Consider the following 23301-nt stretch of genomic DNA (forward strand, 5'->3'; position numbering starts at 1 on the left):
CTTCAGCTTTATGATGTGGGTTTACTATGTCCAGAACCTCCCACAGTTAATTATGCCCGAACCCAGTTTTGACATGAACAGCACATTTTTGCAGTTGTGGCATCTTAACAAATTACATAGGCAGATGACCTATTTTACGCAGAGCATGGCAGTCCAATTCTCACATTTGTGGGACTTTGTTACGCGTGTCTAATAATTTTTTGCGATTTTTAGTGAGAAATATTCGACCTAAAATTCCATAACTTTATACATGGGTATAGATTATCATAAGGCATGTGAGTATTATATTTCAAAGTGGCATCATACACATTTCTGTCCCCAATGTGCCAGTGAAGGCTACCACGTCTTAAATTAAAGCCGCCAAAATTGCATCTAGATTGTGAAACTTTCGCATTACTGCTTTGTCCAATTTCAGAGATAAAACGTCTTGAAATGTATTAATAAAATAGCCTTTGGAGCAAGATGGCCAGCATTGTCTACCATAACTTGCAAGGCTGCTCTGGAGTTAGCTTTGAAGCTCCCCAGTAGAAGTTGAGGGGATGTGACTTTTCAAGAGTCACGTAGGTGTCCCAGAATCTATTGTGTCATCTTGGAGCACAGATGGAAGTCTGACGAGTGAGTGATATTCTGCCTCCTGGTCCATTCAGAGTTTTACAGTGGCATCATGTACACTTTCCTCAGACTGTCCAATTCTCTGCCATTTCTGTTCCCAATATGGCAATGAAGGTTACCACATCTTAAATTAAAAAACACAACATTATATTTAAACTGTTAACTTTTTTACATTCCTGCAAAGTCCTGTTGCAAAGATAAGTCTTAAGTTTATTAATAAAATAGTCTTTAGAGCCAAAATGGTCAGCATTGTTCACCATATAAGGGCATAGGTTACAAGGCTGCTCTTGTGTTGGCTTTGAAGTTCCCAGTAGAAGTTGCGGGGACAAGTGATTTCCTATTTCACATTCAGTGCTTTTGGTCCATTCAGAGTTTTCCAAGGTAGCAATTAGCACTCATGTGTCTTAGAATCTATTGTGGCCCCTTCTTTCAGGGATTAGGCCATTCCCGTGGTCCGTCAAATGTCCCTTAAGCCATGGCAGAAACCTGTTTGGCTTGTTTTCAGATGGCAGCCCATGTCTTTATTTCTTATTTTATTTTTGTTCTGAATCGGAAGCAAGCCTGTGAAATAACATACCATATATGTAACCCAGCATAAAACCACTTTGCATTGCAAGGCAAGGGAAGGGCCTTATCCAACATATACTTTTAAAACCGGTATTTTTCTTATTTGCAAAAGTACATTTACACATGTGGTGAAGCCTGCTTGCATGTTCCTTTCAAAAGGTGCCATTTGAATTTCTGGCATTAATCTGAAGCCCCAGTCAGTTTCAATTTTGCAGCAATCTGTTTAAGATACAGAACCACTGAAATTGACTTAGGCCCAGAGAGCCAGGGTTTCTTTGAAACATTGATTCCTGATATTTTGTAACTCAAGTTTTTTCCCGCACAGCTGAAAGTGGGTTTCTTTTGATTTCTCAGATTTGGCTGACACAGCCCGTCATTCAGGGATAATGCTCACTTCTGCTGAAGCACAATGTGAATATGGATGGGCATGGCAGGGTCTCACTGATAAAAGTAGTGTGATGATGAACAGATGAAAATAGCGTCAGGGCAGCGTCCTTTTTCATTTAAAATATTCCCTTTTCAATGTGAAGCAAGCAGAGCAGCGCTGCTTTTCAATGTACTTCTTTTGGTGCACACAAGAACACACACTGGCATCTTTCTCGGTGTTCTACCTGTTCCAACTCGCCCAGTAGGTGTTTGGCAAGCTGGTGCAGCCATCCTTTTGTAACTGCAAAACAGTTTTGATGCAGTGGTGCTCCAAAGAGCCAGCACAGCCATTTTGCTGTTGGCTGCAGAAGCGCACTTGTTATGGATGGGAATTCTGCTGAGTGGGTGAATGTAGCCCACAGGCCTAGAGATGTGCACCTATGCCCGATACTTGGAACATGGAATAGTAGGTTCTTTGCAGGTGTCTTTAGAGTCCTGCCACAAGTGTACACTTATCACTGGTCTTTGCATCTCAGTCTAGTCTCTCCAAAGAGCTGTGTCAGGTTACTAATAGTCTTACATCTTGGGATGCAAATCCACTCCGATTGCAGTGCATGGGTAGGAACCCAATGGAGTTGATCAAAAACAGCATTTATTTTTTATTGCACTTCATTCCAGTCACATATTAACCCCCCCAAAGCCCAAAATATTAGTTTCCTATTGCAATTCACTCATGTAAGTAAATTAGTGGTGCAAAGAAGTGTGTAAAGCAGTGATAATTCTTCACTTTTCAGGTCCTAATAAAAAATAAAAATAATTTAGGAAAATATGTTTTGGTGTGCTGCTTAAATGCAGCACACTGTCTTAATCGCTTAAGCAGATATGCTGCTGCAAACCAGGAACACTCGATTTAGCAGCGAGGTGAAATCTCAACTAGGGCCTACAATTCTGTCCAGGTGTTACCCTCCAGCCATGAAGCATGATCCCCCTGAAACAACTTTACTAAATGTCAAGAAGGTTGAAATCTGAGTTATATTGCATATTAACCATCAATAATAGCTTTTTATATATGACATATGTGCATACATTATTATTATTACCCAGCTGACATTGGTATTCATTTATCGACCTCGAAAGGATTAAAGGCTGAGTTGGCCTTGCCGGGATTTGAACCTGCAGATTACAGCAACAAGCGTTTAACTCGCTGAGCCATTTTACCGACTGAGAATGGGAATGAGGAGTGCATGAGTAGACTCTAGTCTAGACCAATCAGAAATGAGGGTGTGTGAGGGTTCTGGACACATCGAGAATGACTGCGCATGAGTAGGCACTTGTGGTCTTGCTGAAGAACCAGGTTGATTATATGTGAAACCAGTGCCCTTGTCACCAGCATTAAGAGGACCCGAACCTCCCTGACCACACTTCAGTCCCCCCCCCCCGACCCCACTCTGCACAACCTATTGCCCTTCGCATAACCACTGTGGGTGCATGGGAAAGAAATGGGAAGGCATTGCGCGGCAATCAGGCTTGCAGCATTGTTTCCTCTGATTTTTTTTAAAAACAATTTTTTGTGTCCTTAATTGAAGAAACTCCCTTGTTTTCGTGATGCGTTGGCTCATATATATTCCCTCCCACTACCCTGAGACCTACCTATTGTGTGGATCTGTTGGGCCTTCTGGGTCTCATGTCCTGAAAGCAGGGTCGTCCGCCTGCATTCTTTTTAAAAGTAACATAGATGAGCTGCTGTTCGCATCAATTAATGCTCTGACAGTACAGCCGATCAAAGCTTCTTCTCACGAATGTGTACAATTCTGATACTGGCTCTTTTTCCATTGATTTTTGGCCCAAAAAAGGGTATTGTAGCACCTTGGAAAACTTTGAAGCAGACGGATTTCAAAGGCGTCCGATAACTACTACTCGATTGTTGGGGAGATGTATCGGTTTTATGCTTCATCCCCTCTCCTAGTGAGACTCCCAGCACTTTTTGCTGGACATCCGGACCTTTTTCTTCCCGTCCTGAATAAGGGAAGCCTTTTTCTCCTCATTCATACTTCATTGCTGTGACTTATGGGAACTCTGTTCTTTTTGATGTACCTTGCTCTTTGGAGTCTGCTTTCCTCCATATCTATTAAAGGCACCTGTTAAACTTTTGCTGCACACAGCACCCGATGTGCAGTGTTGCTGAGAACCCTTTGGGTTCTCCTTTTTATATTTTCATTTTCCCTAAGAACTACTGTTCTTAAGGAAAAGAGGAATACTTGCTATCCTTCCAAAAACTTTACCCAATGAGACATTAGCACATACCACCTTAGGTGGAGTGCTAAGGGGATACCTAGTATCTCCCTTCTCTCTGCTCCTGTTACTTATTAGTCACAGTGACAACCCTATAGTTTATGGCTGGTGGCAGTGGATGTGTTCTACCAACTTTTGTGCGATTTTCTAACTCAGACTGTAGTCACAATCTTGGTTATGCACAAAAGTTTCACCTATGTGCCAACATGGTGGCTCCTTTCTTTTTTTCACCATTTTGTGCATGGTTGTACATTGTTAGCCCTTCTACAATTCTGGAATGGGGAGGGCTGTGGGTCTGAGTCTTGCCTTTGGCGGGAACCCTTGGGTGTCCCTGCCTAGGCAGGAAGCAGGGGATGAGCTTAACACTACCCTGTCCTTGGTCTGCCGGAAAGCCTGAATGGAACCAGTTCAAACTGGGGGGAGCTAGCTGTCTTGATTTGACAGCCACGCGCCCCTTTCTCTAAAGTGCTGGGAGAGTTTGCAGAGGAGTGAATGGGAAATCCGAATAAAAAGTGAGGTTCCTGAGGTCAGAAGGCAAGTCGACCACTGGAACAGAAGATCCATAGCTGAAGACAACCAGAGACGCCTGAAGACACTTCCAGTAACCGTGAAGCGACCACTGGTGTCCTGTATTCTAACCTGTGGTGGGCCTCAAGACTCTAGTGCTCAAGGTAGAACTTACCTCGAGCGGAATAGTTGGTCCCTTCTGACTGGTGTGCATTACAAGGTGTTTGGGTGTCCACCCATGCCTCTGGCCCAGGTTTCCCTGCTTGTCGGATTAGGTTGTCCTTTGCAGGGTCCCTAAAACCTGTGTTATCTTTCTAAAGTGTTCTACGAAAGTAACTAAAGTATCCCTAGGATCTTTGCCTTTTATGTGGCTGCATAAGGCTTTTGTTCCACTCCTACCCTGACTGTGATGAACTCTTCAATAGTTATGGATTGGACTACCAAAGCATTGGACTCCTGAAGTGTTGAATAACACGTCTTTTCCTTCCTACAGACTGTCTGATGTTACTTTACTAACTTAAACTATAAATTCTCTAACATATGCAAGTTTGCAGCACTACAAATAATAAGGTAGCACTATCGGTGTCCTTTTCTGTAACACTTTTAAGAGCTCGCAACTGAGACATGAAAGGAGAGGAGGGAGGGAGGAAGGAAAGGGCAGGAGGGGGGAAAAAGAGGTTGAGGTACAAATGTAGGACAAATTAAAAGTGCAGGTACAAGTAGGAAAATTGCAAAGAGGAAAAAAAACAGACATGCAGTTGTGACAAGCAGGTATGAAAGTCTACAGATTGGAACAGCCTTGCTTCATGGCAAGTTCGAAATGTCAATCCAGTGGTTGCAGGCAGGTGAATGCAAAACACAGTACAGGCCTTCGAAATGTCAATCCGGTGGTTGTAGATCAGTAAATGCAAGCCACAGCACAGGGGCTGAGAAAAGACAACCACTGGTAATAGCAGGTAGCTAAGAACACAACACGGGGCTGAGGGAGTAGACAAACCTTTGGACTAAGGTAGGAATGTGTAAACGGAGCGAGGCAATTCATAAATGTCGATTTCGTGGTTGTAGGTAGGTGACCTGTAAGAAGAGCAAGTGGTTAGAATCGCAGCGTGCTATGGGGAAGAGGCGGAGATGAGAAGGGACAAGATAGGGATGGAAGCAGAGGTGGGCAGTCTATCAGGGACAGGTGATAGGGTGACAAAAAGACTTGGGCAGGCCAGAGCGGTCAAATGGGCTGGGACGGAGGAGTAGGACAAGTACAGAGTGGACAAGGCAGTAACGTGAGGTACGGGAGCACAGGGACCCCCGTAGTCAGCGGGAGGCAAGGTTGCACCCGGAGGAGTGAGACACGAGCAAGGAGGAGAATGCCGCAACAGGAGGCGACAAGCAGTTCAAGGGAAAAATGAGTGAAAGGTGGTTAAGGAGATTGAGATAAAGTCAGCATGCAGACACCATGTTAAGTGCAGCTGTGGGGTGAGAATTTAGGAGAGCAGGTGGGCGTAAGCAAGGGAGTGCAGGCGGAGAACAGAGGGGGGGAACCACCTTACCTAAGGAAGAGAAGAAAATAGGACAGCACCGCGGGTGGCACATGAAGTAAAGGCTGAAGAAAGAGGTCGCGCGGGAGCATGAAAGGAAGAAGAAGCGGTAGCTCCGCAACGCCATCAGCGCCCGGACAAGCTCAGCCAAGCATGGGCCTTTAGTGGTGAGCTGGAGGAAGCCTGCCAGCGCAGGGATATTTTGATGTCTTAATGCCTCCACCAATCAGAATGCCGGGTTGTTGCAATAAATGCAGCCTGGAGATTGTAGAGTGTCGTGGGCTCAGAGGCAGACTTGATGGAATTGAGTCAGGAAAGGCAGCCATATTCGAAGGGAGCAAAAGCTTGGTCAAGTACATTTCGGCATCAGCCGCCTCCTGCACTGCAGAGTGCTGCAGGATGGCCAGATGACTTATCACATGATGGTGCTGGAGAATGAATAAAGCCCAGACAAGCATGGGCCTTAAATGGGGGCCTTCAGTGGTGGGCCAGCAAAGCTTGCCTGCTTGGGGACATTCTGATTTCTTCATGCCCTTTTCCAATCGGAGGGCCTGGGTTGCTGCAATAGATACAGCCAGGAGATTGTATAGTGTTGCGGGCACACAAAGGCAGACTCAATGGAAATGAGTCAGCCCAGCCGGCCATCTTCAAAGGGAGCAAAAGCTCGCTCAGTCAGTCAAGTACATTTCGGCATCGGCCTCCTGGACTGTGGAGTGCTGCAGGAGCGGCCTACTGCCTATCTCATGATTCCTATTTGGATTAGTCTAAAAAAAGTATTTACTTACCTGCCTTGTGTGTGTATACATAAATAAAATGTATATTTTATCATACCTTTCAGTGTGTAAGAGTTTCTTTGGACTACTGCATTGACTGGGTTCAGTGTACTTACTTACAGCTCGCATCCTTCTCCTAAAATGAGCCTGGGTGCTCGGCCATTCTAGCAGATCCTTTGGGTAGTACAGACTTGCACTAAGAGTTTGGGCCCTCTATACCAAGGGATAGATTTATAGAGCCTTACCTCAAAGTGAACTTTAGGAAAACTCGCTTTAACATTGAATGCTGTTGGCCCTCTTTTCCAGTACAAATTGTCTGTTCCCTATTTTTAGCATTCACGGCCATGGCAATTAAGCTCCACTATCGTAAAACGTGTGTATTGATGAGGCCACTTTTTTTGTATTTCAGTAAAAATCTACTCCATGCTATTTCACAATTCTTTTTGACTCGTTCAGTGTGTATTTTTGCAGCTTCTCAAACTAGACTTGCATCTGTCTTTGCTGTGGGCTACATGGGCAGGTATTTAGTTTCTCACAGCAGCAAGCTTTGGTGTGGGTTGTAGGTTAAATCCTGTAGTACACCTGTGCTCCCCTCCCTACACCACTGCTGCCCTTCTTACCAGGGTATGTCATGTCCACATGGGGTAGCTTTGTGCTGCCTCCTATAACAGATGGAGCAGGGAACTGTTGAGGGGTAGACATGAAAGTGGAAAATTCTTAGCCTTCAAACCAAAGACCATGTTGTAATGGGACAGATCCAAGGCCCTCTGTTTGGTTTAGCAGATGCATGCTGGGGGCTTTGCACAATAGCAAGTTGAAGCACTTTGTATCCTGAATGGGGGAGGGGGCTATAGTCTGCTACAGTGTGGTGTGCATAGCACTCCCGTCCCTTATGTCTTTTTAGTATTTTAGATTTGGTCACAGTTTTGTTCCTGTCATCTTGCATAAAAAAACTGATTTCAGTTCTTTGTTGCTAATCTCTGTACACATTTCTATTCTTAGGGTTCTCTCACAGACTATCTGAAGGGAAATGTGGTCAGCTGGAATGAGCTTTGCCACATCTCGGAATCAATGGCACGAGGATTGGCCTACTTGCACGAGGATGTTCCCCGGTGCAAGGGAGAAGGACACAAACCTGCAATAGCACACAGGTGAGTTGACTAACTCACTGTCATGCTACCATCTTCTGGTTCTGGCTTTACATCACTTTCTGATGCATAAAGTGAACTCCAACATTTGCAGATTTAATTATCAGAAAAATGTCTGGCACACATCTTTGTTTACAAAAGTAACCCATTCGAACAGTTTAGTATTGTGGATGTTACAATGTGCACTAGCACTCGTTTCAGCAGTTTGTATAGCAATAGTGCATTCAGAAGCAGAAATAACCTAGCTAGCATTTAAAGTCAAAGTGCTCTACATACGTGTACATCCATTGGCACATTGCTGGTTATGCCCTACCATTAAAATATCAAAGCTCGGAAGTTGAAACTTTACTAGAGCAGATGGAATAGCTTGCTAATTCATTAAAAGGACCACTCCCCAAACACGAAGATCCACACTATCAAGCAGACCTGCATGTTCTCCAGCATGGGATATGGCATGGATTCACATGCTCATGAATATTCCTCATCAGGCCGGGAATCCTCTGTATAAGAAAGTTTCGCTTTCACTTCCAAACTGTATTTCTCCTCAAAACCAATCACTGTCCTCTGGGTCATACTGTCCCCAGCCAATGACAGTCCTCTCCTAAGCCCCTCCTCTCCCAGCCATCTTCAGATTTTTACTGCACGTTTCATTGTTGGGAGTCCTCGAGTTTTGCTCCGTGAGCTTCATCTAAATTATGACTTTTCGACGTAAAAAAGTTTCTATTTTTGTCAAAGAGCCTGTGTGCTCCTCTCTCAATCTGCTGACAGCAGGGATCTGATTGTCGGTGAATTTCAGCACCCCTCATGGGCGAGTATCGTCGAAGTTTCCAAAAGGGCATTGGGCCTACTCCACACCTCCAACCTTGACAGAGAAGGAAGGAAGGAAGATCCCTTTCAGGCCCGGCACCAGGTGTGGGCTACGGAACGTGTTTGTAGAGGACAAACGCCTCCAATGCCTCTATCTTCAGGACCACAAGGAAGGAGAGTGTGAGATCTGCTTCAGCTTCTCCAAGAAAACAATGAAGGATCGACGCAGTAGATTGGTGGCGTGGCTACAATCCAAGGCCTCTGCCCCGTGCCCGGAGCAGGGTCATGCCTCACCCAGGACTGGCCGGTCCGAGGAGCAGGCTTCTATGTCCTTTGAGGGTGCCCCATCCCTGGGGGCCCAAGACAAGGCCAAGCACCACAAGTCCGGTTGAATCAGGGACACCACGCAAGTGGGTCCCACGAGGGGCAGGTCTCGATCAACATCATGACCATACGCCTCCATCGCCAGCCAGTGATAAAGCTCCTCAAAAAGAAAATTGTCTAACCCGGCTAAGCTGCGGGAGATGCCCGAGAAGCCAAAGATGGAGGAAAAGGCGACTGACCTACCCAATAAGGCCTAGGCGGCGCATGAGAAGTCTTGGTCTACGATTGAGCTGGTAGGGGCTGCTCTCGCTGCACCCAAGGTGTCCCTGCCTCAGAGGTGGTAAGCCTCCACTGTGACTGTAGCAAAGCCTGCTGGCACGCCAGAGACGAGGATGCCGTCTCTGAGCATGGCTCTGACCCCTCGGGGTGCAAAAAGGGGGTGGGGGCGAAAAAGTGCCAAGCCGTGCCCCAGGTCATGGAAGTTTTGTCCACAGACAGTCAAGTCACAATCTCGTCACAGCGGGCGGATCTCCTCAGCCATGGGCGTCTCCACTGGATGAGGTGAGGTTGTTTCATTCCATGGTCGTCAAAGCTGCCGAGGTTTTCCAGCTTATATATGAGGAGACAAAGGAGGAGGGTTTCATGCACCAGAGGTGCAATACCAAAAAGAAAGGCTATCATGGCGGTACCCCTTCTGGACGGCATGTGGGAGGAGGGCCTGGCCCTTGTGAAGAACCCTTGCATGGCCCTGGCCAAGCGGGATAGGCTGGAGAAAAAGTACTGGGTGCCGGAATCCACACCCATGTGCCTACGGTCGAAACCATCGGCAGACTGTATGGTTTCAGAGACCACGAAGAAAAAGGTAGTCAAACCCTTCCTCGTCCTGTCCTTCCGGACAATGAGGGGAAGAAGTTGGACGCCATGGGAGGGAAGGTTATTTACCTGTTGCACGTAAATAGTCAAGGTGGCCAATGCACTGGCAATCCTGGCCAGGTGCGACAGGGAGCTGTGCTATAAACTGGGCCCAATTCTGGAGTAGCTCCCTGACAAGATGGAGGCTATCGCCCTCTTTGAGGAGGGAGAAGTGGCTTTGGGCCATGCCATCGCGGCAACGCTGGGCATTGCTGACGCAGGGTTCCGGCAGATGGGGAACAGTGTCTGCCTCAGTCGTCCAGGCTGGCTGAAGGCCACGAATTTCCGCCAGGATGTCCAGGCGAGGTTACTGGACATGCCGTTCGATGGAGATAACCCTTTTGGGAAGTCCGTCAACGAGTCCCTGCAGGCCATCAAGGCAGATATGGAGATGGTCCGTACCCTGGGCACACTCCAGCAACACCGTTCTTCCTTTCGTTCCTCCTGAGGGAAGTCGGGCAGATTGAGGAAAGGTTTCTCCTCGGTGTACCATCAGCCCTCCAGGCCCAAGACCCAGGAGGCCTACAGAGGCCGTTACAAGGCGTACGGTGGAGGTGGTCAGCGCTGCTGTCTCCCTCAAGTCAGGATGCCAGCACTGAAGCAGGACTGAACCGGCCAGGACGTGGGGCCTCCCCGCCCCATGCACCCTGGTGGGAAGCCAGCTGACTGGATTCGTGAGTGAGCGGAAGAACATTTCCACCAACAGATGGGTGCTAGATGCTCTCGCCCAAGGTCATAACCATGAGTTTCTGCGCAGGTGTCTGCGGATTCTTTTGTTTTCCCGGCAGGAGCAGCACATCCCTCTCCTTGGAGGAGGTACAGGCCATGCTATGAGAAGGGGTGATAGAGGTGGTTCCACAACAACTGCGAGTCTCTGGAGTTTATTCCAGATACTTTTTAGTCAAAATGAAAACCAGAGGCAGGAGGCCCATTCTAGACCTGCAGTGTATTAACAGGTATCAAGTCCCAAAAATTCAGGATGGTCACGTGGCGGCACGTGCTCGGTCAACTGAAAGGATACTTGACGTCGCTAGACCTGGAGGACGCCTACTTCCACGTCCCCATTCACAAGAAGCACAGAAATATTCTATGCTTTGAAGTGCAGGGACCGCTGTACCAGTTCAAGGCCCTCCCCTTTGGCCTGAAGTCGGCCCACAGGGTGTTCACAAAGTGCCTGTCACCAGTGGCGGCCCATCTGTGTCTAAGGGGGATACACGTGTACTCGTACCTCAACGACTGGCTCATCAGGGCCAATTCGCGAGAGTTAGCCGTCAGACACACAGAGACGACTGTCCAGCTGCTGACGGAGCTGGGATTCTCCATCAAATATCCGTAGTCCTGCTTGATTCCATCACAGAACGCACTATTCTTAGGAGCCAGACTCAACACGGTCTCCTGCCTAGCTTCGCCCTCGGCGGAGAGGGTAGCGGCCATGCTAGGGAAAGCGCAACGACTGTTGGCACTGACGACCACCACGGTGCGGACCATCTCGCTGCTCGGCATGTCTTGCAACTACCTTATCAACCTCTGCAGGTTACGGATGCAACCTCTTTAGGATTTCCTGTTGCTCGCTGGATACAGGTGTCAAAAAGCTTTGCGGATAAGATCCTGCTAGACGAGGAGTTCAGTCGGGCGATAAGGTGGTGGGGCGTTCACTCCAACATCTCCTGGGGCAGAGGGTTCCAAAACCCTCCATCCCAGGAAACATTCACCACGAACGCTTGCCAGGAGGGCTGGGGAGCCCACACCGGACGTCTGCACGCCAGAGGCCTGTGGCTGCCAGAGAAGGATCTCCAAATCAATATGCTGGAGTTACAGGCAGTGTTCTGGACCCTCAAATCATTCCTTCTGTCTCTGAAGGGCAAGGTGGTGCGGGTCTTCAGACAAAAACACCACCACAATGGTCTACATCAGGAAACGGGGAACACCTGATCCCCAGTGCTCTCCAAAGAGGTGCAGGACTTGTGCCACTGGGCCATCGTACAAGAGATGTTCCTCGTCCCCTTTCACCTGGCGGGAGTCAGGAGCACCATTGCTGACTGTCAGCAGGGAGTTGCGCTCCTGCCACAAGTGGGAACTTCGGCAGGACCAAGTGTACCGCATCTTCATCAAGTGGGGCAGGCCCCAGATCGTTCTGTGTGCGACGGCAGCAAACTCCAAATGCCCGAGGTTTGTCAGCAGGTTCCACCAACCGAGGAGCATGGGGGAGGTGGTGTTCTTCCCGTGGGAAGGCCTGTTTCTGTACACGTTCCCGCTGTTTCATCTCCTGCTAGGAGACCTCAACACATTCGGTGTAGGATGATACTCATCGGCTTGGCATGGCCGAGGCAGATTTGGTACCTGACCTTCTCAGCCTGTCAGCGTCCCCTCTGATCAAACTGCCAGTAGTCCCAAATCTTCTCACCAGAGAAGGAGGCGCAATCCTGCATCACAACCCAGGATCGCTGAACCTGAGGCTTTGGCTCCTGCAGCCCTATAGTTTGGAGGATACGAGTTGCCGGCGAACTGCAAGGAGGTCCTTGCCAAGGCCAGAGCTTCGTTGACTTTGAAGTATTACCGTCACAAGTGCGCTTCGCTGTGTGGTGCCGGTCGCAGAAGATGACACCTCCTGAGGGTTGTGGCCCTACATATCCTTCCATACTTGTTATCCTTGGCCACGGCCAGACTGGCACATGCCTCTATCAAGGTGCACCTGGCGGCAAACTCCTGCTACACCAGGTCTCCAGGAAGATCTTCACTTTGGTCTCATCTTCTCATCAAGGAGTTCCACAAAGGGCTATTGTGATCTTTTTCGCTGGTGAAGGCTCCTTCCCCGGCGTGGGAACTCTATGTAGTGCTGACAAGGCTCATGGGGGGGGTCCTTCGAGCCTATGCAGCAGGCCCCTCTCAAGTTCCTCTTGTGGAAACTGCTTTCCTTGTGGCCATCAACTCTGCTAGGAGGGTGGGTGAGATCCAGGCCCTATCCTGCGAACCACCATATCTGACTTTCCCTGTGTCGAGGGTGGTGTTATGGATGTACTCCTCTTTCATGCCGAAGGTTCTGTCGGAATTCCACCTCAACGAGCCTTTGGTGTTACCTGTGTTTTTCCCAAAGCCTTCCTCTCCGGCTGAAAGGGCCTTGCACTTGCTGGACGTTGCTTGTGCCCTGAAGTTCTACGTGACTCACATGAATAGTTTTCAGAAGACTTCTCAGCTGTTTGTGAACTTTGGTCCTGTGAACCATGCAAGGCCTTGTCCAAGGCTTCCATCTGAAGGTGGCTCTCTGGCTGCATCACGCACTGTCATTGGTTGGCAAACTGACCACTGCCCGTCGGTCCGAGAGCCCACTCCACCAGAGTGATCGTTGCGTTCCTGTCTGGTGTGCCTCTGCTGGACATCTGCAGGGATGCTACATGGAGGATCATGCACACCATCACAAAGATTTACTCCGTCGACAGGGATTCCAGAGGTGTTCAGAGTTGGCCAAGCAGTGCTACACAACCTGTTCGCTTGAGGTGAGTCTGTTCAGACGGTAAGAGTAATTGCTTCTGTTGAGCTTTGCCACCTCCTGTGGTTGTGTTATGTTGTACTGCTATGTATTTATTATTCATGAGCATGTAACTCCATGCCAGACCCCATGATCGAGCAGGAACAAGTTACTTACCTGTAACTATTGTTCTCCATCGTGGGCCTGGCATGGATTCACATGCAAACCCTCCCTCCTACACCTCTCCTTGGTCATACTGCCACTTTACGTGCTTACCAAATATGAAGATGGCTGCCAGAGGAGGGGCTTGGGGAGACGGCTGTCATTTGCGGGGGGCAGTATGACCCAGAGGACAGTGATTGGTTTAGAGGAGAAATACAGTTTGTAAGTGAAAGTGAAACTTTTTCTTTTACTGAGGATTCCCGGCCTGATGACAGGGAATATTAATCAGCATGTGAATCCATGCCACACCCATGCTGGAGAACAATGTTACAGGTAAGTAACTTATTTCATATGAACTTAGGTTTTGATATCCACTGCATGTAGAAATGTATTTCTTCCTAAATGTATTTCTGACTTAGTTGCCGTGATGGCCCAGGCACTTCCTGCAACCATATCCAAATGATGTTCCCTGGCATCACAAGATGACAAATCAAAATTGCTTTCTCTAAATGTGTAGACGTAGGAGACCAACACACAGGTAGCTTGCTTTTGACTATAGACTTTTATTGGTGAGGAAGTGAAAGAGAAACCCCATCTGACCGTAGTTCGAAGAGTGATTTTTTCTTTTCTTTTTTTTTTCCCCCTGCATCAACTAAATACTAAGGAGTTTGTTTGTGTGTCAGACCTAAAGCAAGAGTCCACGGTCCTGTGTCGAAACCTATTTCCAATCCTTACACTATAAACTAAGCTAAGGAAAAGGGGTCGTCTTCTTAGTGCAGAAGAAGGGCTCCCTTCTTCTGGGTGACAGACAAAAGTTCACTTCTGGGAAATGTTTAAAAAGTTATAAATTACAGCAGCCTAAAAAGGTTCTTTGTATTGGGGCTCCAACGTGTCACATAAAAAAAAATGTTGAGTCTTCACTCCTCCCCCCCCCCCTTAACTTTCCTCAGGTTTTTGAATGGGTTTCCCAATGACCAGGTGAGTGGCTTCCTTTCCCCGGCCCCTTGGTGCAATTCACACTGCCATGAGAACGATTCCCTTCTCTTGGCATTTATCACAATGTTCACAGCCCCTGGGGGGCATGGGTGGGGAATGTCTCCCTTCCCCAAGTCTTTTCCAGCTTCCCACGCTGCCAAGAGAATGACTCTTATCCTTTATCACAGTGTCCACAAACACCAGGGGGAATAACTCTCTTCACCTGTTTGTTCTTAGCTTGGTTTCACCATGAAACCTGGTTTACCACTTGGCCAAGTTATGTGACTATAAAGATCAATGTCCACAATGTGTCGGGGGGGGGGGGAGGGGTAATGCTTTCCTTCCCCTTGCTCTATTGTATTTACAGCCAACCTGGCTCACTTCTGTTCCAAGTACTGTGACTATGAAGATTGACGAATAATCTTTTCTTTTTAGGGTTGCAAGTCCCGGATTCTCCTTTCTCTGATACTGTTAATTCTCCTGCCAAGTACTACCATATATTTCAATGGATGTGAAAGTCTCTTCACAAGTCTGTTTTGGGGTCCAGACCCTGTACTTGGGCTTGCTCTCAGCCTTTTCTGCTCGCCACCATTTCTCTGTTCCCCGGTGTCTTTTGGCCCACTCACATACCTTGTTTTAAAGTGCATGAGGGTTCCAGCTCCTTTCCAGTGCTTGCCGTCAGCTGCAGGACTCCTGATGCTCCCCTGAGCTTAGTTTGGTCTGCAGCAGATCCACAGCACCAGTCTTCCTCCTGGTAGAGATCGTACTACCCAGACTTCAAAACTGCCTGGAGCCTTGGTCTACTAGTCTGCCAACCTTTTTTCTCACTGGGGACCAGTTCCGGACCTTCTGGCTTCTTACTCTGCGTCAGTCTTCTCTCTCCTTCTCGTGCACATGGAACCCAGCTCTTGTGTTTCCTCCTGGGAGTACTGATGCCCATACAAAGTCCTACTTCCCTTTCTATTCAAAGTTAGAGTTAGCTGTCCCAGATTTATTTATTTAAACATTTATAAGGCGTCCTAAGCCCATGGGTAAATGGGTGCTAAATAATATAGGTTGTCTGGTCACTTTGGTTCCGGAGGATGCTCCTATATACTCTGTGCCTCTTCCTCGTCACAGTACTGAATTAACTAGTCTCCCGGGAGTCAACAGAACTCTTCTTTGTCTTAGTATTTTGTAAGGGGACTCTATTTAGGTAGTCACTACTCTTCTTCGTCCCAGTACTATAGTGGAAGCATGAAAAAAAACATAGGAACATTGGGAATGGTTTTGGAGGGGGGTGGCGAGTAAGGTGGGCTATGGGGATAACCTGTTCTACCCAAGTCATCGCTAATCACATAGGGGGCTTCCCTCCCCTTGAGATACACCCGCTGAGTACCACCCCTATGAGGACTATCGGGTAGTGCCCTCCCCTCACTACCCTCATGGGAAGGGGCTCACCGTAGGGGTGAAGGGACGACATCCGAGGATTTGTCACATTTTCCTGTATAATTCCAGAAATAACACATGAGAAGAAGAAATTAGTAGTTTAAAGTGCACATGCCAACTCGTTTCTCTGGCGTGCATCACATTAATCTACCCATGTTACAAAGTTGTGTGGTTTTCAAGAAAAAAACTAGAAGCCTGTGACAAGTTTGCGGCAACCCACTTCTGTTATCAAACCCAAATGTACATGTTTACTTAAAACTCACGCTCCTAACTGGAGCATTTTGCAGTGGTTGTAGGTTGCCTCCTGTGGGATGTTTTCCCCCACTAGTCCAGGCCCTGCAACATTCCTGTGCGCTGCTTGCATCAGGAACATCAGAACGGCCTCTGGAAAGCATTATGCACGCTAAAATCACCCAGAAGTGTGCAGGAAAAATCTGAAAAATAGGCCACCATCCACTTTTGCCCGTGTCAGTGGTTACACAGACCACTGCCAAAACCCACCATTGGGCTACCCACTGAGCAGCCTAAAACTACTTGAAAAAGCAATGCTGATTGCCAGAAGAAACACAGAGCTGTTTGGAAATCCTTTTTCTTGTTTGTCAAATTTGCAAAAATCATGGCTCACAAACCATCCAAAAGATCCAACCTCCTTGTTGGGTGTTGAACATCCTTCTACTTCAAGAATCAACATGAATATAATGTCAGCAGAAGTATATTTTATCAGAACAAAATCCACTTTTAAAGATGCTTGCTGGAAAGAAATGTCAAAAATGGGTGCAATACCGTTACTCGCCTATGTCAGACGCTGGCGATCTCTAAATCTGCCAGGTGAAACTTGTCTCAAAAGCGAAATATGCCAAAGAAGGGACTTCCATCAAATGCAATATAGGGGGCCACACATTGATTTTCATGTTGAAAAAGACTGGAATTGAAGATATGTTTGCTTATTTTAAATTTGTAACTGTAATTTTTCACAAGGAACAAAGTCACAATTGACTATAAGGTAACCTGATTCAGCTAAAACTTAAGAGGTTTTCCCCCACTGAGAACGCACCACCCTGTTCATTCCCATCAAAGGGAGAGAATATCTCATGGGGTTGCTAATGAGAAGAGGAGGAGACTTCCTCTGCTGCTCTGGGAAAGAGACAAATGGGTTCCTTGAACTGAAAGAAGTTGCTAGTCGGGTGTGACTGACACCAACTTCCCAGGAAGACAAGCCCATGTGACTCTCTAGCCCAGCCAAGACATTGGCGGCGGAGCCAAACCGTATTCATGAGAGCACAGAAAATATTGTTTGAGAAAGATTTATAGCTAATTGTACTGAACTGATAAAAATACAGAATGTATAAGTTATTAAAATTAAACCTTCGCTCAGTTTAAAACTAATCTGGAATCTGTGTGACATTCAGAGACTGGTCACGAAAAAGTTCATATTCTAGCAATTGTGATTTTGTTAGGAACATGAACATTTCCAGGAATATGCCCAGATGGTTTGTGTATGCATGTGTAAAAATTGGTACAGAACTGACACTGAGTAACTGCCCAAAAGCGTGATAAATTGTCATTTGTGAACCAAAACTCATAGGAAGATGAGGCTTGGACAGAAATATACCTTAGTCAATCTGTCATGTAAATATTTATTACTAACCAGTTGTGCATATTGGAAATAAGTTTTTGGGAAAAAATTGATTTTCTGAGTAAGAACAAAGGGGAGGGATTTTCTCTGGACCCTAAACACAGTGTCACTCTGACACATCATGACACACTGTTCCTTTCTCAAATCAGGAGAGGGGGAATTCTCTGACCTATCAGATTCTTAGAGGGTTGGGCATAGTATAATCAGCCTCCCCATCCCTTTGGAAGATGGATAAATAGGGACTGTTGAGGACCCAGAAGGACACTCATTCACTCATCACTGATCTACCGGCGAAGCGCTCTGCAGGAAGAACCCATCTCCAGAACCCGACTCCAGAACCCTGAAACAGAGGCCCAACCCAAAAATCTGAACCCTTTTCAGCAGGCCGTTTAAATCTTGCAACCTAATTTTAACCCCTAAACTTCCACGGGGCCTAATCAATTCAACAGCCTGGCTGTGCTGTGTTGGCTACTTCTGGACAAGAATCCTTGCTAGAACCCAAGATCCAGATCAGTCCAGCAGAGCTGTAACCCAGAAACCGTTGGACCCAGTCCAAGAGGGCGTGCAGACCAGAGTGCCTTGCTGAGAGCAGTCCAGGTGTCCTGAATCCTGTCCAGTGACGAGCGAATTCCAGCCAAACCTTTGACCAGATCTTTGATGGGTCCATTCCATTGCAAAGCCATAGTAGTGAGTATTTAGCATAGAACTGTCCATAGTCATCTCTTATCTTAAGTAATCCCATCCAAACATTCCAGAACATCCATAACTGCATTGTTGAATCTCTTTTGTCTATCTTGAATTCTTCTCTCATCCACATTATCCTGTGATAATTGTTGTGATAATCATCTTGGTGGTAATATATATTTTCTGGAGAAAGGCAATCGTCTCAGGCAGATAGAAACCATACGGATATAGAAACCATACGGAGGCGCCTCTGGATCGGTGGCTGTGCTATCCGTGTAGTTTGCGGCTCCATGGACTCCCTAGTGTTAAGAAATCTTTGTTCCAAATCTTCAACAGTGCATCTTTCATTTTGAAATCTTGATTATTTTGGGAAAAATCGACCTTGATTAAAACCTCTAACTTCTGAGCCGTACGTGCTAGGAACGAAATTTAAATGTAATTTTGAAGCTAACATCCTCAGCTTTCAAACGAACCAAGCACCGCATTCCAACTCCTGATAGTTTTGTAATCGCGTTTTTCGTGCGCTGTAAAGTTTGCCGTGATTTCGCATTTGGCACAATTTCCCCACATGTAAAAACAGCTATTTCTTGCTTTCAACTTCTGAATTTCGTTTTCCATCTGCTAATCATTCAACAATCATTGCTAGTGTTTACCTGACCCAATCCAAAGCAACTCTCCCTAGTTCTGAATCCTGTTTAGCGATTTAAAATCATTTTTAGCATTTTTCCCATCACTTCATATTACATTCAAAAGCATTTAACCTGTTTAAAATCATCCTGTTCTCTCTAAGCTTGCTGAGGGAATCGGGATTGAAACTGCAATTGTTGTTATTCCTGAAACCTGTGTACCCTCATTCCCTCTTCATATTGCATATTGGGGGGATTGAGAAGTATCAGGGGGAAAGAGTGATCACATTGTCTTTGATTGAATTTATATCATGTTTTATTTCTGTGTTGCATTCTTTCCTATCACTGCATTTCCTTGAACCATACAAAGTTATTCTCTGCTACATTATTCTTCCTATTCCTACTCCTAAGTGATTAAAGATATTGTTGATATTGTAATATTACCCATTGCTGATCATTTTATAAATATTCAGAAGTGTGATATTCAGATAGTATTCAGATTTATAAAAGCGTGATAGATATATATATATATTTCAAATAAATCTTTTGACTTTGCAAAACAAACCACCTTCTTGGTTCAGTGAGACCAGGGGGATTCAAAGAGAGGGGCGTTATATAAGGGTACATCATCCAGAAATAAAAACTTGACATAAAAATATATAAATAAGGGTTTCCATTGGGCATCCCATCCTAGGCATTGGCTTAGGTGGAGTGCTGAGTTGAAACCACTTACACTCATCACTTTTGACTGATTTATATGATAATTCCAATCTTGCAGTCTGCTGTGGAGTTCATTCAACACACTGTTGATTGAACACTCCCCTGTCCCCAACACAGGCACTGTCTGGTTGAGGATGTGCTCGTTTAGCATGTTATATGTAAATAACCATTTCTTTCACATGGTCTGGTGGCTTAAGCTCTGGAGTACCTCTTGTAGCCAAATCTGAGGCATTTGACTACGTAGAATACCTAAAAGGGCAGTTCTATAATTTGCTCTCACCAATTCCTATAATAGGCAGTTCCTCTCATCCCGAAGGTCTTGCACCATTCCGAACTAAGGAAACAGCATGACGCCATATGTGCATGTGAGGTTGCACAAACCAACCTCCTGTGGCTCCCTCATTGACGCGTGCCATGCTGGCGTTTGTATGCAAGTGACCTACATTGGTTGCCTCTCAACCATAGCGGCACAATTGTAACAAGCTTTTGCAAAGCCAATGGTCTCTGCTTTTGCAGTTCAATACATTTTACATGTATAGGCTTACTTTTGTAGGCTCTGTGAAGAATGGGCTATGCTCAAAACGTGCAGGTTGACGTGCCAGCCAGCATGTCACTGATATTAGGCGAGGTGTTTGCCTCTTCTGGCTGATGAGTTTATAACATTTAAACTCATCGGCTCAAACACGAATCCTGCGGTGCACCCTGTTTTGGCGCAGGCAATTATTCTGCACCACTGTGGGCGCAGAGCCCCTTTTGGCACAGCCATAGTGGTACGACTGCCAACTCAAACTGCTCTTTGGGCATGATTGGGCAAAGCTGCACCTAAATCGCAAATTGCCCTCATGCCCAACAGGCTCTCAATTCTAGCATATATGAAAAGAAAATCTGGTGGTACCCCCATTGTAAATTGCCGCAAAATTATAGTCCAATATCACTGCTTGATTCTCTTGGCAAGATATTTGGTAAATTACTGCTGTCAAGATTGGAGATCTGATGCTATGAGCTCCACATTGTATCCACTTTACAGGCTGGTTTCAGAAAGGGAGTATCAATAATGGACCAGGCTTTTATTGGTTTTATATTCATGTTTCACTTGGCAAGCAACCAGTTTATCTGGTTTTATAGAGTTTGAAACCGCATTAGACAGTGGCACGGGCAAAGCTTTTGGGCACTATAGAGGAATTAGTTCTCCCAAACCCACTCATACGGGCTATTAGACGATCATTATGGTGAGAGGGCATCTGAAAAAAGGTTTTTGGCTCTCCCCTGACCCCAGTGCCCTTTAACAGCAAGATTGGGGTGCAACCTGGTACCCCTTTGTATTTAAATATTGCTTCCGTAGACCTGAGCACGACATTTGACTGTGTATCACGAGACCCCCTTTGGCAAGTACTACTCAAAAGAAATACGCCTGGTAGCTTGGTCGGCATTATCCAACCTTTGTATAGAAACATGGCAGTTGTTCGAGTTGGGCTGGGAGGAGAAGTTAGTGCGCCATGGGTGTGTTCTGAACCCTCTTTTGTTATGCATTTATACAGAGGATCCCATTAACACGCTGCTTTCGGAGGGTGGGGATCCCCAAAACTCGGTCAAAATAGGTACATCGCTCTCCTCTTGAGTCAACGCCATGATTCTGTCTACTACCCCTATGGGGTTGATTCGTGAAGAAGTAGCGCGGGGAGATGAGTCTTGGCCTGAATACTGGTTCAACTAAGACCCTGGTGTTAAAACTGCAATTTGGGAAATGTCAGAAATTGGATGCTAGGGTGCAGGGTGTGGCCTGGAGCAAGTTGCGACATATGATTATCTTGGGCTGTGCTTCCATCAGAATGGCCATTGGTCTGGCCAGGTAGCAAAGTCCTCAGCCACACTTGAGAAATATAGTGGGGTGCGGGGGAATTAGTGTTTTCTTTAACACACATGGAAGTGGGGCAATAAAACCTGCACTGGATTTGTATGTGAAGCAGGCTACAACTGCAGCCCTCTTTAGGGGTTTGCAAATGTAAAGTCGCGGCCCATTGCAGAAAACACATTCCTGAAGTCACTTCTATTACTATCACAGGGCACCCCCAATGCCCTATTACATCTAGAAATTAATGTGTGCCCTATTGCTGCAACCAATCCTATTTTGCATTGGCTTCGACTATTGCAGACCCCGTAGCGTGAGGACTTTACGGGTGACTTGACGCATGTAATGAGCCAAGAAGGTAGCACGAAACTTAACATGGATTGCCCATGTGAAAAAAGCTTTCTGACATGAGCGACAGTGGGCTATGGTTATCCCTTGCCCAGATGAATAAAACTGTGCTCACCAGAATTAAAAACAAGCTTTGTGTTGACCATTTCTCTTTTCTTTTTAATGATTGTAATGCACCTTTTATGTATTTTTATCATGAATTCTGCACTCTTATCTTGTATTTGTTATTGGTTGCATTCATTGTTTGCCGTGTCATGGCTTTATGCCCGTTAAAAGTGATGATGATAATGAGCATGAACGTGGGGCAATAATGAATTCCTGCTTGTAATGTTGCATTGGCACAGGCCAAGAGACCAAAATCTGTATGTGCCCTGTGTGGGTTATTATGGCTGCTGCAAATGGTCATCTAAACTCATTAGTTTCCTTTTTTTTAATGAGTTGACTTATTTGAATGTAACTTTTGTGTCCGCATTTTGGGTAAACTGGAGGTTTCTCAAGTGCACTGTATGCTGGAATGACTGTTTCATTCAGTCCTGGCAGTGAAGTGCTGTCGTCCTGTGATTGTGCAGGCTTCACACGGGTCTGTTATGTCTATTAACTTGTCGTTCTAAAAACGTAGCCCGTACTTTCCTCGTGTACGAACTCGTTACTGATCAGTTTCGTTCGTAACCGGGCTATCTTTAGTTGAATGCAGTACTGCACTGCCCCCTTCTGGATTAGTCTAATAATTGCACGTGTATGAATATTGTCCTTGCCTTCTTCTGACGTTGAAACGAAGCCAGAAGAAAACCTTCCATTGTTCTGGTCCGATTCTCGTTATCTGTTATTTGTAGTCCATTCGCACAAATATTTCATAAATTAAATGTATTTAATATTCCATCTAACTTTGCAGTTTTCATTTTGTTTCAGAAAACCGGTGTGTTTTAGATTCCCTGTTTTCCTCTGATTTCTAGTTTGCAGCGATCTAATTTATCAGCTTTAGTAGAACCCAAACTCCTGTGCTTTGACCGTGTAAAAAATAAGACTGACTTTCCCTGTCAGACTTGCAATATGCTACTTGCGGGTTTCACAAACATTTGAGCAGCAGATCAATTTACTCACAAAGCTATGTGGTTATATGTCATTTGTATAGCGCCTAATGCCAATGGTTTTGGCTTTAAAGCGCTGTCAGTGGACGCCCTTGGAGGGCCGAGGTATGAGACATTGAGAAGAGGATTTTACAATGCGTGTGTGCATTTTAGCCAGTACGAAGGTAGGAGTGGCTAAGTCCCTGCTAGCGACCCACAGAGATCTGGCTAGTGGATGGGTGCTTTGGTAGGCTGTCGGGAGAGTATACTAGTCAAGGCGATTGATTATGTGCCCAGTTTGACCGACTTTTATTTCGTGGGACTCCGCTGCATTCTAATGGCAGAGGGTGGTGTGCCTAATGAGGTTGATTAGTTAATTATTGCACATGTATGCGAGGTGGATGGCTGTGCCCCGGGTAGGATACAGCTATGTTCCATTGAGAGTGCTGTACGTACCATTCATGGCTGTTATCTAGTTTCGATGAGGATATTCAGATCGT

General features: G+C 46.1%; 1 protein-coding gene across 1 annotated transcript in view; it reads left to right on the forward strand.

Annotated features, from left to right (window-relative positions):
- The window catches only part of ACVR2B (activin A receptor type 2B), a 565434-nt gene that overhangs the window by 394954 nt on the left and 147179 nt on the right, over positions 1–23301 (forward strand). Inside the window, exon 7 of the mRNA XM_069647733.1 lies at positions 7652–7800. Within this exon, the coding sequence (XP_069503834.1) occupies positions 7652–7800 (149 nt within the window). The remainder of the gene's footprint in view (positions 1–7651; positions 7801–23301) is intronic.

Source organism: Ambystoma mexicanum, chromosome 2q (assembly GCF_040938575.1).
Source record: "Ambystoma mexicanum isolate Mex_15411 chromosome 2q, UKY_AmexF1_1, whole genome shotgun sequence".
Lineage (NCBI taxonomy): Eukaryota > Metazoa > Chordata > Amphibia > Caudata > Ambystomatidae > Ambystoma > Ambystoma mexicanum.